This window comes from Entelurus aequoreus, linkage group LG01 (genome assembly GCF_033978785.1).
Source record: "Entelurus aequoreus isolate RoL-2023_Sb linkage group LG01, RoL_Eaeq_v1.1, whole genome shotgun sequence".
NCBI classification, from domain to species: domain Eukaryota; kingdom Metazoa; phylum Chordata; class Actinopteri; order Syngnathiformes; family Syngnathidae; genus Entelurus; species Entelurus aequoreus.
Genome location: NC_084731.1, coordinates 27,071,061 through 27,087,056, shown reverse-complemented (window position 1 = coordinate 27,087,056; position 15,996 = coordinate 27,071,061). Strand labels below are relative to the sequence as shown.

At 39.9% G+C, this 15,996-nt stretch overlaps 1 protein-coding gene across 4 annotated transcripts in view; it reads left to right on the top strand.

Annotated features, from left to right (window-relative positions):
- cdh4 (cadherin 4, type 1, R-cadherin (retinal)) overlaps nucleotides 1-15,996 on the top strand; it is a 620,224-nt gene that overhangs the window by 542,530 nt on the left and 61,698 nt on the right. For all 4 annotated transcript variants that reach the window (XM_062046835.1, XM_062046825.1, XM_062046843.1 and 1 more), the window contains one exon: nucleotides 12,916-13,053. In XM_062046835.1, coding sequence (XP_061902819.1) covers nucleotides 12,916-13,053 — 138 coding nt within the window. The remainder of the gene's footprint in view (nucleotides 1-12,915; nucleotides 13,054-15,996) is intronic.

Genomic DNA, 15,996 nt, shown 5'->3' with positions numbered 1-15,996 from the left:
TGCTGGTTGTTTATAGTCAGGCTTGGATGTGACTCAATAACACCCTGCCAAAAAATGGTTTTTAACATGCGCATGTTCCCCGAGGTCACCTAACCTCCCAAGGGGGGCCCGCCCCACTATTTGAGAAGGTCAAATAGTTGGTTGTAGTTTGTTTTAGTCTTTCTTTTCTGATAGTACTGACAATAACCATACGATTGCCGTTTGTTGTGATATTGTACGCAGGCATGACGTACTTCTACCTGAAAAAAGCCTAATTCTGTGTAAAATGTGTTGGTTGGAGATTTGTTATTGACAAAACACTTGTCTATTCAGCTAGAGCAGGGGTCGGCAACCCAAAATGTTGAAAGAGCCATATTGGACCAAAAATACAAAAACAAATTTGTCTGGAGCCGCAAAAAATTAAAAGCCATATTACATACAGATAGTGTGTCATGAGATATAAATTGATTTAAGATGACTTAAAGAAAACTAAATGACCTCAAATATACCTACAAAAGAGGCATAATGTTGCAATATGTACATATAGCTAGCCTAAATAGCATGTTAGCATTGATCAGCTTGCAGTCATGCAGTGACCAAATATGTCTGATTAACACTCCACACAAGTCAATAACAATAACAAAACTCACCTTTGTGCATTAATGCACAATGTTAAAAGTCTGGTGGACAAAATGAGACAGAAAAAGAAGTGGCATAAAACACGTCCAAGAAAGTCGGAGAAAGTTATACATGTAAACAAACTACGGTGAGTTCAAGGACCGCTAAAATAGTAGGACAAAACGGCGCTCGCCAAATACTCGAATCAGTGAAGCATGTTTAATATAAACAGTGTGATTTATAACAATTAAGGAGGTTTGTGTCATGTTTGTCCTCCTACAGAAACCATATTAAAACAAAAAATATATTTTTTCCCCTCATCTTTTTCCATTTTTCATACATTTTTGAAAAAGCTCCACAGAGCCACTAGGGCGGCGCTAAAGAGCCGCATGCGGCTCTAGAGCCGCGTGTTGCCGACCCCTGAGCTAGAGATTTGTTATTGACAAAACTAGGGAAGGTTGTTTGCATTGGGTCATATTCAAAACGAAGAATACAAAAAGTGTAGAGTACAATAACCGAGGTACTACGGCGGCATAAACATTTGGTTATAAATAATAAAGTCTACTATTTGGTACTGATCCAAATGAAGATTAAGCTTAGTTCTGCTCAACTGAATTCCATTCCAGTTGCTGGTTGTTTATAGTGAGGCTTGGATGTGACTGAACAACACCCTGCCAAAAAATGGTTTAAGCCTTTAAGAATGACAGGTTTTGATTGACTTGAATCATCGCAACTTTGTGTGACATAAACATGGCGAGCTCGAGACATGTCGTGGTGCCACAGCTGGCACTAAAGTACTCTTTTGTAAGCAGCGGCTGCCCTGGCCGCTGTCTTTCATTACCCCAGGATGTCTCAATCCCACACCGGCTCCAGCCTGGAACCGTCTGATGTGGCATGATGTGATGGATCTCCGCCAGGCTGTCCGCATTGCCGATGCCAGCCCTATGCAGGACTGCCTGGCGTGTGGTTCCTGCAGGGGATGAGTTCCTGCAATCTGGCTCTATTAGTGTTTTTAGAGTCCAACACGGGGAAAAAGGCAGCGAATCTGCATCTTTAAAACCGGCCGAGGGCTGTATTGTCCATGAGACTGAGTTGTCCGAGCTCACAGCGGTGCGGCCAAGCTCCGGGAGGAAACCGGCAAATTCATCCGCGGCTTGTTGTGAGCAGGTTGCTGAATGAAAGCACTGATAGGCAGGGATGTAACGGTGTCAAATCTCACGGTTTGATATTATCACGGTATTAAGGCCACGGTATGACAATATTGTGGTATATGTCCAAAAAAAATCACTAAAATGATTCCCGAGCGCGGCCACCGCTGCTGCTCACTGCTCCCCTCACCTCCCAGGGGGTGAACATGGGGATGGGTCAAATGCAGAGGACAAATTTCACCACACCCAGTGTGTATGTGACAATCGTTTGGGACTTTACCTTTAACTTTAAAATGTTAGTGTTTAAAATGAAGTGGCAGTGTGTGTGTGTGTGTGTGGGTGGGTGGGTGCGCGCGGTACACAGAACATACATTTCCACACTTCTATTAGCTCCGGGTCCAGTAGACCCGGACATGTTATATGTACCGTATTTTTCGGAGTATAAGTCGCACCTGCCGAAAATGCATAATAAAAAAGGAAAAAAACATATGTAAGTCGCACTGGAGTGGCACTGGCCAAACTATGAAAAAAACTGCGACTTATAGTCCGAAAAATACGGTAATAGAAATGTGTAGGGGGGTGTATGGTGTGTGGTCATTAAATATGTATTCTGATATATGTTCTTCACAGAAAATGAGCCAAAGTCAGTGAGTCTCAGTTTGAAAAATTAATTAATTGTATCATTTTTCTTTTAATAAAAAATGAAAACGGGTCCTACAGACCCGAACACCACACAAGGGTTAAGAACATTATAAAAAATCATTGATCACAAGTGACCCTAACATATAAAATAAATGAAATATTGTGTCCTGGACCCTAAATTGTCCATAGGTGTGACTGATAGTGGTAATGGTCTCATGCCCACCCTCTCACTATTCACATATAGTAGTGTAACGGGTGGGAGCCAGAGTGAATGCGCCAGATGTACGTCAGTAAACCTCACTCCACTGGGTTAGCAGCACGGACTTTTAGCCTAGTGGCTAGCACACATCTCCTCTCAATCGGAAGATTGTGGCGGTGGAAGTATGGATAAGATCAATACACAATGCAGACCTCTGCAGTAGCACGTACTGACCTGTCACAAACATCAGTTTAGACCAGACTTGGGCATTCTGCGGCCCGCGGGCCACATCCGGCCCTTTGTGCGTCCCTGTCCGGCCCGCGTGAGGCCAATCATAAATTACAAAATACATTTTAAAAAGTATCTATGTCGAGTGTGCAATACAACGGTGCTGCTTTTGTTTTGAAAATCGTTATTTGTATTACTTCCGTGTGGACGTATGCACGTGCGTGATTGTGAGTGAATGTGAACATCTGCAATCACAAATTACAAAATAAAGTTGAAAAAACATCTATGTCGTGCGCGCAATACAACTGTGCTGCTTTTATTTTCAAAAGTGTTATTTATGGACGTATGTCCGTGTGTAACCTGTGAGTGAAAGAGCACAGCGACAAGTGATGCACGGTTTACACCCGAGACGCTAAAAAGAGAAAAGTTGATGACGAATGGCGTGTTTTCAACAAGACATGAACTGCCAAGCAACGTTCCCTCTAAGGTGCGCACCTGCGCAATTGCGCACTGGTCAAGCGTCCTCTGCGCACAGCAAATATATGCCGCGCACCAAATCAATCCCATCTGAATTCTAAACAAAATAAACACATTTATTCTGTGTAATTTTGCGATGCAACTCTGAGTGATAGTGACAACAAGCGGCCCTAACGGTGTTCGTCAACACCGTTCAATTGAACACCGTTCAATTATTGTAACATCTATCGCGATGCTTCGAGGCCAGGAATTATATCGATCACTTTATTGAGCAAAACTGTTTATATTCGGCCATAACCACACCAAAAACATGAGTAAAACACTTCTATCTCGAAAAACTAGTCATTTTCTGCCGTACAAACCAACTTGTCATCTGTCACCAACACGCATACCACTAAACCACTGGTGCGATTATGGCCACACAAAAAGTCGGACAACTCAAACACCACAAAAAGTTACACTATGACTCCTCAGTCATACGTGTGCTTATTTTACTGTCATTTATTATTAATGTTAATTTATTTATATTAATCATGGAATGCTGTTACTAGAGAAAGTTACAGGAATGCACACTTCATCCTATGCTTACATTTCATTGTGCAACATGAGGATGTTTAAGGGGAACTAGATGTGATCTCTGAAAGGGGTACAAATGATTTCCAAAGCAGTGCTTTTGGTATAAAGTTAAGTTAGGTTAAATGAAAGTATTATTATTATTATTAATTATTATTATTATTATTATTATTATTATTATTATTATTATTATTATTATTATTTATCTTACGGTGTATATCAAAAATAATGTTGAGCAAAATGTAATTGAAATATTGTCGATGTGGCCCTCCAGCAGTGCTCGGGTTGCTCATGCGGCCCACGGTAAAAATTAATTGCCCACCCCTGGTTTAGACAGTTGATGTTTTTTACACCTTGTCCTTGCTTTTTAATTACTGTAAGCAAAACTGATCAAAAGTATGTTCCCGTTCAAACCATTAGCAGCAAGAATGTCTTTATCTGATCATCTGCTTGACTAAGTGATAAAATGCTGAAAACTAAGAACATCTGAGTCAGTTTATAATGGCATGTGGACGAAATGTACCATACGTTTTTTGACATATTGTTTATAGTTTGATTGAGGTCGGCATTCTGAGATTTTGGGAGCTGTAATACGGTTGAACTCCACATTTCTACAAGACTCATTTGAGAGCCTCTCACTATCTTGTTTGGCCACTTTTGGACAACAGAATGCACTTGGATCGGTCTGTATGTGTGTGTGTGTGTGTGTGTGCGTGTGTTTGTTTGTGTGTGAGAGTCCCACCTGTTCATTCTCACTGGGCCGTGCATGTGTGCACTGGAAGCGCCATAAACATTGAAGTGCCCTCTGATGAGAGATGCAATCCTGCCAGAATCGTTCCAACTATAACATAGCTCCACCTGCTGGTCGTCCTCTAAGAAAGATGTGTTCATTAAAGCTGTGCATGCCATTTTCTGTATGTATTGATGTATGCAACTCGATCCTAACGAGACTGCTGAGACACTCGTTCAGTCTTGGAAGTCCTTTATGAACGGGGGGGGGTGTTATTGATATTTCATTATAAGACTAATAAAGGTCAGGCTATTACAGGACTTTTCATTAATTGAATTGTTTGAGTGTGGAGTAATGAGTGTCTCTGCACTTAATGACTCAGGGAGATGCCTAATGACCCTAGTTGAGTTTTAGAACGGTCTTGACGGTGCAGTCAATCTAAAATCAGCTGCATGTTTTATTACTAAAAACTGTTGGGTGGAGGAAATGAAAAAAGGTGCTGAGATAGATTAGAGTGTGTGGAACCTACACTATAATGCCAAAAGTATTTGGCCACCCATCCAAATGATGAGAATCAGGTTCCCTAATCAAGCACTTGGGCATGGATACTGTTTCTACAAACATTTGTGAAAGAATGGGCCGCTCTCTGTGATTTCCAGCGTGGAACTGTCATAGGATTCTACCTGTGCAACAAATCCAGTCGTGAAATTTCCTCGCTCCTAAATTTTCCAAGGTCAACTTTATCATAAGAAAAGTGAAGAGTTTGGGAACAACAGCAAGTCAGCCACCAAGTGGTAAGCCACGTAAACTGACAGAGAGGGGTCAGCGGATGCTGAAGCGCATAGTGCAAATACTTTCTGCACAGTCAGTTGCTACAGAGCTCCAAACTTCATGTGACCTTCCAATTAGCTCACATACAGAATCAGAATCAGAATCAGAATAGTTTTATTGCCATTGTTTGAGAACAGGTTCACAAACTAGGAATTTTTCTTGGTGCTATCGTGCAACATAAAACACATATAACACATATTTGGTAATAAAAAGAGCTGTAACTGAGCTATCAGATCATGTTATAGACTTAGAAGGAATTCAAGGAATTCAAGGAGCTACTGTTAGGAGTTATTGTTCATTTGCCTGATGGCCGAGGGAAAAAAACTGTTCAGGTGGCGAGAGGTGTGGGTAAGTACGCAGAGAGCTTGATGGAATGGGTTTCCATGGCCGAGCAGCTGAATCTAAGCCACACATCACCAAGTCCAATGCAAAGCGTGGGATGCAGTGGTGTAAAGCACGTCGCCACTGGACTCTAGAGCAGTGGAGACGCGTTTTCTGGACTGATGAGTCACGCTTTTCCATCTGGCAATCTGATGGACCAGTCTGGGTTTGGAGGTTGCCAGGAGAACGCTACATTTCGGACTGCATTGTGCCGAATGTGAAATTTGGTGGAGGAGGAATTATGGTGTGCGGTTGTTTTTCAGGAGTTGGGCTTGGCCCTTTAGTTCCAGTGAAAGGAACTTTGAATGCTCCAGGATACCAAAACTTTTTGGACAATTCCATGGGATGGCACTTCAAGTTCATATGTGATTACAGGCAGGTGGCCAAATACTTTTGGCAATATAGTGTATATGTTATCAGAAGTACAGTCAATTAAGTTCAGATTGTGATTGAGCAAGAGTACACTATAAACTCGATCATCTCAACAAAAGTGAAAATAGAAAAGCCTGACCTGACGGTCTCATCTTTCCCTAGAACTGCCCTTGTTATTCTGCCCTCGGGCAGTTCCCTGACATCAGTGGTGCTTGCGGTGATGCCTCTTAACACAACCCAGAGGTGAAGAAGCCAAAACTGGCCAGGCAACACCAGACCATCAATAGGACGAATAATCAACAAAGCAGCAGGCTCTGTCGACACTGACCTGTCCTTGACGTCCATTCTCTCCCTCTTTATCTATGCACCCTCACTCAGTGAGAGGGCTTGCACCGAATGGATTAATTCGGGGAGGAGGAGACCTGGTACTGATTTCTTGGATGGAGAAATTGGATTTAGAATAGGGCGGCGAGTAATCACCAAAAATGATCACATCAATCACGTATAAGAGCAAATTATTCACACAGTTTATTTTGAGGAATGTATGGTCACCTGAAAAGCCGCCTGGGTTGTTATTACCGTCAGTAATCAGGTCGATACAAAGATGAGTGAGGAGACGCTCACTGGTGTGCTAAATTTCACTTCAAAATACTACCAAGTTTTGTGCAAATACATGAAATGCATTCGAGTAAAACATCTTCAAAAATGTTTGTATGCAATCTGACAAGAAAATTGCAATTTTGTCAAACTATTTTTTTTTCCATCTACCGTATTTTTCGGAGTATAAGTCGCTCCGCAGTATAAGTCGCACCGGCCGAAAATGCATAATAAAGAAGGAAAAAAACATATATAAGTCGCACTGGAGTATAAGTTGCATTTTTAGGGGAAATTTATTTGATAAAACCCAACACCAAGAATAAACATTTGAAAGGCAATTTAAGATAAATAAAGAATAGTGAACAACAGGCTGAATAAGTGTACGTTTTATGACGCATAAATAACCAACTGAGAACGTGCCTGGTATGTTAACGTAACATATTATGGTAAGAGTCATTCAAATAACTATAACATATAGAACATGCTATACGTTTACCAAACAATCTGTCACTCCTAATCGCTAAATCCCATGAAATCTTATACGTCTAGTCTCTTACGTGAATGAGCTAAATAATATTATTTGATATTTTACGATAATGTGTTAATAATTTCACACATAAGTCGCTCCTGAGTATAAGTCGCAACCCCTGAAAAAAACTGCGACTTATAGTCCGAAAAATACGGTATTTAATCATGATTTACCCAAATTCAAAAGTCAATCAATCAATCAATCAAAGTTTCTTTATATAGCCCTAAATCACAAGTGTCTCAAAAGGCTGTGCAAGCCACACTCAGATCTCACATCAAGGCAAGAAAAAACTCAACCTAATGGGATACAATGAGAAACCTTGGAGGGGACCGCAGATGTGGGGGTGTTTAAATGAGTTTTAAGATGGGACTTAAAGGCTTCTACTGAGGTAGCATCTCTAACTGTTACCGGGAGGGCATTCCAGAGTACTGGAGCCCGAATAGAAAACGCTCTATAGCCTGCAGACTTTTTTGGGGCTCTGGGAATCACTAATAAGCCGGAGTTCTTAGAACGCAGATTTCTTGCCGGGATTTACGGTACAATACAATCAGCAAGATAGGATGGAACTAGACCGTTAAGTATTTTATATGTAAGTAGTAAAACCTTAAAGTCGCATCTTAAGTGCACAGGAAGCCAGTGCAGGTGAGCCAGTATAGGCGTAATATGATCAAACTTTCTTGTTCTTGTCAAAAGTCTAGCAGCCGCCTTTTGTAACAACTGTAATCTTTTAATGTTAGGCATATAGAGGCCCGAAAATAACACGAAAAGTGTGATTAAAGGGGACCTATGATGATTTATTCTACATTTAATACACTTCATTGTGGTCTAGATAATACGTTTTGGATATGCTACGCACAAAAAAATGTTGGGTTAAAAAATAACCCAATTGTAACCCAACTGCTGGTTCAAAACAGGACGAGCCACTTATTTGAGTTATTTTAACTCAACATTTTAGGTAAATTTTTTTAACCCAACTTTTGCGTTGAATTATTTAAACAAAAATTTGAGTTATGCTAACTCAATGTTGGTTGATTCATAACCCAACTATTGGGTTTAATTTATTTAACACAAACGCTGAGTTATGCTCACTACAATGTTAGGTTGTTCCCAACCAACTATTGGGTTGCAAAATTTAGCGCTCCTCGACCCAACAGTTGGTTAAAAGTTATAAATTTTACTGCTGGTTTGTCCTACTGCTGGTTTGTCCTACTACTTCCCAACTACTGATCAAAATTATGTTTATTCCAATAAAATATACTCAAAAGCAAGATATGAGTGACATTTTTTTACAATAATTGCCGTGTATGGTCATAGTAGTCCTATACAGCAGTGGTCCCCAACCACCAGGCCGCGCAAGAATAAAAAAAAAAAATAAATAAAAAACAATTTTATTTTTTTATTAAATCAACATAAAAAACACAATATATACATTATATATCAATATAGATCAATACAGTCTGCAGGGATACAGTCCGTAAGCACACATGATTGTATTTCTTTATGAAAAAAAAAAAAAAAAAAAAAAAAAAGATGTGTAAATTGTAAATAATATTAACGAGATTAATCCATAATAAAATTCCCTTGAAGAAAAAAGTAACTTTTTACCCAAAAATGTGTTACTCATTGAAAAACAACCCAAAATGGTTCATAATTTTGAAAACCCAGAAATTGAGTTAAAATAATACCCTTATAACCCAAAAAATTGATTGCTCTTCAGAGTTGGGGGTTAAATCACCAAAATGATTCCTGGGCGCGGCGCCGCTGCTGCCCACTGCTCCCCAAGGGGATGGGACAAATGCAGAGGACAAATTTCACCACATCTAGTGTGTGTGTGACAAACATTGGTACTTTAATCTTAATCTTTAATAAAAATAACTGCAAAATTCAACCCAACACTCGCAACTCATAAATTTGGTTATCAAGATAACGCAGCATTTTTTTGTGTGTATTGTGTAAATGATGTGTACATTTTGCCACACAGTCATATCTATAACCTACATTCTGCGTATGTCTGTAAGATTTTCGTTTGTGAAGGCGTTCCTTGATTGCAAATGAAACCACAGCCCACACTCTCTAAAAGTATTATAATGTATCTTTTCAAAATGTACACTCTTAAAAATGTATATCTTGAAAACGAACGCCACAGCTATATTTTCCAAACACGGTCAAAAATAAACTTCATAAAAAATATAAAGATTTACCCTGTCACAACATTAGATACACCTACACACTCTTTGATCAGGAATGACCACAAATGTACAACCGCCCATCTTTGACGTCAAAAATGGCTCACTATTAAAAAAGTACTCCGAAATATAGCGTTCAGAGGCATCCAAAACTTTGAAAATTGTAACAACTTTTATTGGTCAGAAAAGTGGAAAACCATCATAGGTCTCCTTTAAGCATTTCACAACATTAGTTTAGAACAGGGGTGCCCAAACCTTTTTGACTATAAAAAAAACAAAAACTTGATACTTCCCACGGGCCGGATTTTGGACTGCGGTGGGCCGTAGTTTGGGGACCACTGATCTAAACTTTACCGCGCCCGGGTATTTTTTTCTATACTTTTATTGTAATGTTTTCAGAATGTGTCTGTTCTATTTTTGGCCAAAGTAAGACAAAGAAAACAATCTGAGGTTGTCTTTATTTTTTAGTTACAATGCCATGACTTTAATAGTCTGGCCCGCGTGTGCGCAGATTTCCCTCCATGCGGCCCCTGAGGTCAAATGAGTTGGACACCCCTGATGTACAGTATTACAGTATATGTAACAGCTGCAGCAAAATTATGAACAAAAAGAGGTAGCTCATATACAAACGTAGAAGCGGTCGAACAAATAAAAATAAAAAACTTGAGACTTCCCGCGGGCCGTAGTTTGGGGATACATGGTTTAGAACAAACAAGTTACATGATCACAACGATGTCATCTAAACATGGACTATATTTGGATAAAAAAAATTTCCAATTGACTCAAAACTCATTACACTAAAAATGTTATGTACAGAGAGGAGTAGACGGCACAGACACAAGGGGGCATAGTTAAGCTCTATGATTTTATCATATATATATATATATATATATATATATATATATATATATATATATATATATATATATATATATATATATATATATATATATATATATATATATATATAATAAAATAACGAAACAATAAGTATATAAACTAGAGAATGTAGTGTGAAAAAATCCAAAAGTTTGTGTGTGTGTGTGTGTGTGTGTGTGTGTGTGTGTGTGTGTGTGTGTGTGTGTGTGTGTGTGTGTGTGTGTGTGTGTGTGTGTGTGTGTGTGTGTGTGTGTGTGTGTGTGTGTGTGTGTGTGTGTGTGTGTGTGTGTGTGTGTGTGTGTGTGTGTGTGTGTGTGTGGTGATTAGCTGCTGAGTGTTACCGTAGTGTTGAGCGAGAGGCAAGTTCAAAAGGGGCAGGGCAGGCAAGAGGGTCCGTGAGACAGGCAGGTTGTCGGGGGTAAAGCGAGGCGTCAAAAGGTCCGTGTCCAAGCGGCAGGTCGAGGATCGAGGGAGGCAGTCCGGAATCCAGAGGGGAACAAACAAGGAAGACGAGACGCACAGCTCGTCACGCAGGAACGGGGATTTGCTGCAGAAACGACATGACACAGGAAAACGCACAATGACACACGGAGGGGAAAACACAGAGAGAGCAGGTTTGCATTAGGCATGAATACGGCTTACTGTACCCGAACAGATGATTACGTTCTGGCCCAGAACGCAGGTCTGCACTGGCTTAAGAAGCCCAGGAAGATCATCAACCACAGGTGCGCTGAGTGCTGATTGCTTGTAGCTGCTTGCTGTCGCCGGAGTGACGCGTGCAGGTGCGCTCTTGAGGCGCAATCAACAGAGCGCACAGATGAGTGCGCATTGGCAAGCGCCCGGGCCGTGACAAAAAAACTATCATTCACAGTCACACCTTTGTGGTGGTAAGCTCACCTGTAGCCTTAGCTGCATGGGGTAGACCAACGGAATCATGTCAGTGCGCCAACCGCCTATCCGCCACCACCAAACATTCATTCAAATTCATACACAAGTGTGAGCGGCACTGGGAGCAAAATGGGTAAAATGTCTTGCCCAAGGAGACAACAGTGTCTAGGATGGCGGAATCTGGATTCATGCCAGGAATCTTCAAGTTTCTGGATGGTGGCTCTACAATCTAAGACTTTGATATATATATGATATCAGAAATCACTTGTGTTGGACATAAGGGTCATGCCGTGAATCGCCCAAAGATATTTAATAGGGTTGAGGTCAAAATATTGTCCACACCAAAACCATCCAACCATGTAGTTTTGTGCACTGATACGTTCAGAATAAAAACATCCTAAAATACGTCGGCAGACGTACATTTGAATGCACATCATGGACTGTGGCATTCGGAGGCGGAGTCTGATCCCTTTCCTACATAACGGCCCCAAACACACCACCAAGATGACAACTTCCAGGCTGAGGAAGCTGAAGGTGACCAAGGGTCCGATTACTGTATGTCCCCAGACTTGAACGCAATTAAGCGCCTGTGTGGTGGAATCCTCAAGTGGTAGACGGATTTCAGTAAGAACTTGTGCAGCTCCGGTGAATTCCATGCCCAAGAGCATTAAGGCGGTGCAAGATAACACTTTTTAATACTAAGCACATGTTGGACATGTTTACTGCGAAGCGTGTTCTCTAGTGTTGTCGGATATTAAGACAATAATGGAAAGCAAACCTAGACTGTTTTCCACTCTAAAGCATTATGTATTTTAAATTAATTGAAACCACTTTGAAATGAGGGGAGCTTTTTTTCCAATTTTTTTTTTTTTTTTTAAAAGCCAAATTACCTTGACCATGAATTAATTTATCAAATGAATAATAGACTAAAAAACTCCTTTGTCCCACACGCCATCAGAAGCAAACCAATAATATTTATTTTTTAAAGTGCAATACATTTTCATAATAAACTACTGCCTAGTTTCTCTTGTTATATTCTTATTTTTACTGCTATATTGTTTTTGTTATTGTTATATTTTCTACTTTATTTCCCTTTTTACCCCCATTATTTACTTTTTACTTTTTAAATGTGTTCTCAATCCTGTACACTGCTGCTGGAATTAAAATTTTCCTGAAGGAATCAATAAAGTACTATCTATCTATCTATCTATTTATCTATCTATCTAAAATACGTAGAAGTGGGTGAGTGTGTTTGCAATGTACTATATAATAAAATGGTTGCTAAAATGTGAGAAGTGTGCTCACCTTTGTGATATACTATATTGTAGTTCCACGCCAGGTAATAGTAATACTATACACAAAATAAATCATTTTTGTAATTACTTCAAGTGCAGCCGTTGTGTTACTGGGGATTCTGGTGGATAGTCTGACCTTTCAGCACCATGGATAGCGTCTTTATACTGGGACGTTTCAAGTGCTCGTGTACGTGTTTTGTGAACTGCCGCATAATATTGCAGTGGTGTAATTTTGTATTTGTTTTTATGTTTTCATCATTTTTTTCTGTTGTATCACCCTTAACCTTACCTCCACCTGTATCTGTAAATGTTTCTGAAGTTACACTTTTAACGTCACGCGTTTCTCTCTCTTACTCTCTACAGAAAGTCTCCCAGTACACCATTATCGTCCAGGCCACGGATATGGAGGGAAACTTGAACTTCGGCTTGTCCAACACAGCCACAGCCCTGATCTCCATCACAGACATCAATGATAATCCCCCAGAACTAACAGTCAGGACGGTGAGTGACAAACTACTGTGTCATGTAGTGTGTCCACTTGGCTTTTATGGTGGTACAATGCAGGGATCTTCACCAGCAGGTACTGCAGGGGTGTTGGGAATTTGGGGGCTGATTAGACATGTTTAAAGATAATTTTTATATATTTAATTATATATATTTATATTTTTCACAAATTAAAATGTCTTCAATTACTGATCACCATTATCGTATTTTCCAGACCATACGGCGCACCGGATTATAAGGCGCACTGCCGTTGAGCAGGTCTTGTCAGGTCTATTTTCATACAAAAGGTGCACCGAAATAGGGTGCATTAAAGGGGTCATATTTATTTTTTGTTTTTCTAAATTTAAAACATTTCCTTGTGGTCTACACAACATGTAATGGTGGTTCTTTGGTCAAAATGTTGCATAGATTATGTTTTACAGATCATCTTCAAGCCGCTTTCCGACAGTCGCTTTAGGAGGCGCCGTTTTGTGGGCGGTTTTATTTACGTGGCTCACCTTTGGCAGCGTTTTTTCTCCGTCAGCTTTGTTGTAGCGGCTTAGCGTGCAAGGACGGGAGTGGAAGAAGTGTCAAAAGATGGAGCTAACTGTTTTAATGACATTCAGACTTTACTTAAATCAACAATGGAGCAGAATCTCCTCATCCGTGGCTTACTAGTGCAACAACAACGCCATAAATGTGTCCCGTGAAAACCCGTCCGACCGGAACTCTCTAATAACTAAAGTTCCTCGGGTGAATAATGTAAACTCACTACACCGGTATGTTTTAGCGCTTTCATGGCGAGTTTACTGACAGATATAAGTAAGAACTTTACACTACTGTCAACCCTGGGACTTTGGGGGGTTTTGTTTTCCCGGAATGCAAAGGAAAGTTGGCGCGGGCAAGGCGTGAAGGTGATGTTTATTTTTACACTAACAAAAAGAACAAAAGAAAAGCGCGCACATGGCGGAAGTACAAAAACGTGGCTAATGAAACAAAAACTTGCACAAACGCAAAAACTATAAACATGAAATATACAACACTTACTGTGGCATGAAAAACGTGCATGGAACAATGGCTTAGAATGACAGGTACAGAAGCATAGGTAGAAAGGATAATGTCACCAGGCCGACTGCCTGGCAACAACAAGCTTAAATACTGGTGACATGATTAGTGAAAACAGGTACGTGACTCAAAATGTGAAAACGTGAGACAGGTGCGTTACATAAGGATGTGAACCAGGTGAAACTAATGGTTGCTATGGTGACAAAGCAAGGGAGTGAAAACAAGAACTGAAAAGTGTCCAAAAACCAAACAAAACATAACTAAACAAAACATGATCACAGACATGACAACTACTTTATATTAGAAATGGCAACAGCGGAGGACGAATGTCCCATAACAAAAAGATAGAGAAAATTAAGAAGCTTATTGATTACGGTGTCGACACGAACTACAAAGGTGGACGCTTTCAAATTTTCAGGAATTATGCAGATCCCAAATACAGATCAGCAGGTACCAGAAGCTAAGAAAAGTTGCTTTTGCATAATTTTGCGAAACAAAACACCAGATAATATGTCTTACATTATACACACACCATAATAATACTCGTATGTTTAATGCGCCGACAATCCATCAAGCGGTGCGGCTTCATAGCTTACCAAAGTCCTACTAAAACATTTTGATAGATTTTTGACCGCCGTGTGTAATGTTCTGTATTTTCCATGGAACATACAGTATACCATGTTGGTGTTGTTTACTTGAGTCATATTGCAGTCTACACGTATCTCTTATGTGTGACTACCATCTACTGGTCACACTTATCATTTCACCATGTACCAAACAAAATAGCTTCAAGGTTGGTAAGCACAACAAGAATTATTTTGTACATTAGGCGCACCGGGTTATAAGGCGCTCTGTCGAGTTTTGAGAAAATGAAAGAATTTTAAGTGTGCCTTATAGTCCAAAAATACAGTAATTTAGTGGCATAATCCAGCGGGGGAGACAGTTGCCTTTCTTCATGTGGCCCCAGATCTAAAATGAGTTTGACACCCCTGCTTTAAACGTTAAACAGGCTACTTAACCTACGGCAGTAATGTTATTAACCTGCCTTTAAACGTTTTACGAGCAGCACAACTGCACGCCTGGCTACCTTAACAACCGGCAGAGCGAACGAAATAACAATTTTTTTTAATTATTAGTTGTTTAGATTAGTTCTTTAGTCGTTAGAACATTTGTTGTTACTGGCAGCACTGCTACAGTACTCTGGTTAAACTGAAATATATATTTTAGAGCAGGGGTCCCTAACCTTTTTTCCACCAGGCACCGGTTTAATGTATGCATTACTTTCATGGACCGGCTTTCCGCGTGTGGCAGATAAAAACAGCAAAACGATTAGCCTTTGGCTACAATCTGAAAGTTAAGTCTGAGAAAATGCGGTAGTTTATAAATTAACTAGATGAGGAAACTCCTGAAGGAATTGCATGTGAATGCTCCAATGCTGACAGAATGAAGTATGAATGTAAGAATAGTTTGAATGTTGGAATGTTTTAAATGTTGAAGCATTTGAATTTCCAGGAAAACCGGAATTTGGTTTATAACTCGGGAAAGACTTAGTTTGAATGTCCAGGATGAGTGGAATATGTTGAAGGTGGAATGGTTTGAATAGGTTGGAAAAATGTTGGAATTGTGGAAGTGTGAAAAATGGATAATTCTCTTGGAATGGGGAAAATGTCCCTAAAAACTGAAAATTCTTGGAAATCCGGGAATTTTTTGAAAGGGAGCACACAATTCTTTAACAGGCTGAATATTTTGAAGTTGGAACGGTTTGAGTGGGAGTTGTGGAACTTTGAAAAAATGTCCCATTCTTTTCAATGGGAAATTCTAGGAAATTTGGGAGGATTTCGGGAAAAGAGGGAATGTTTTGGGAAAATGCAAAAACTATTTGAATGTTCTGATAGA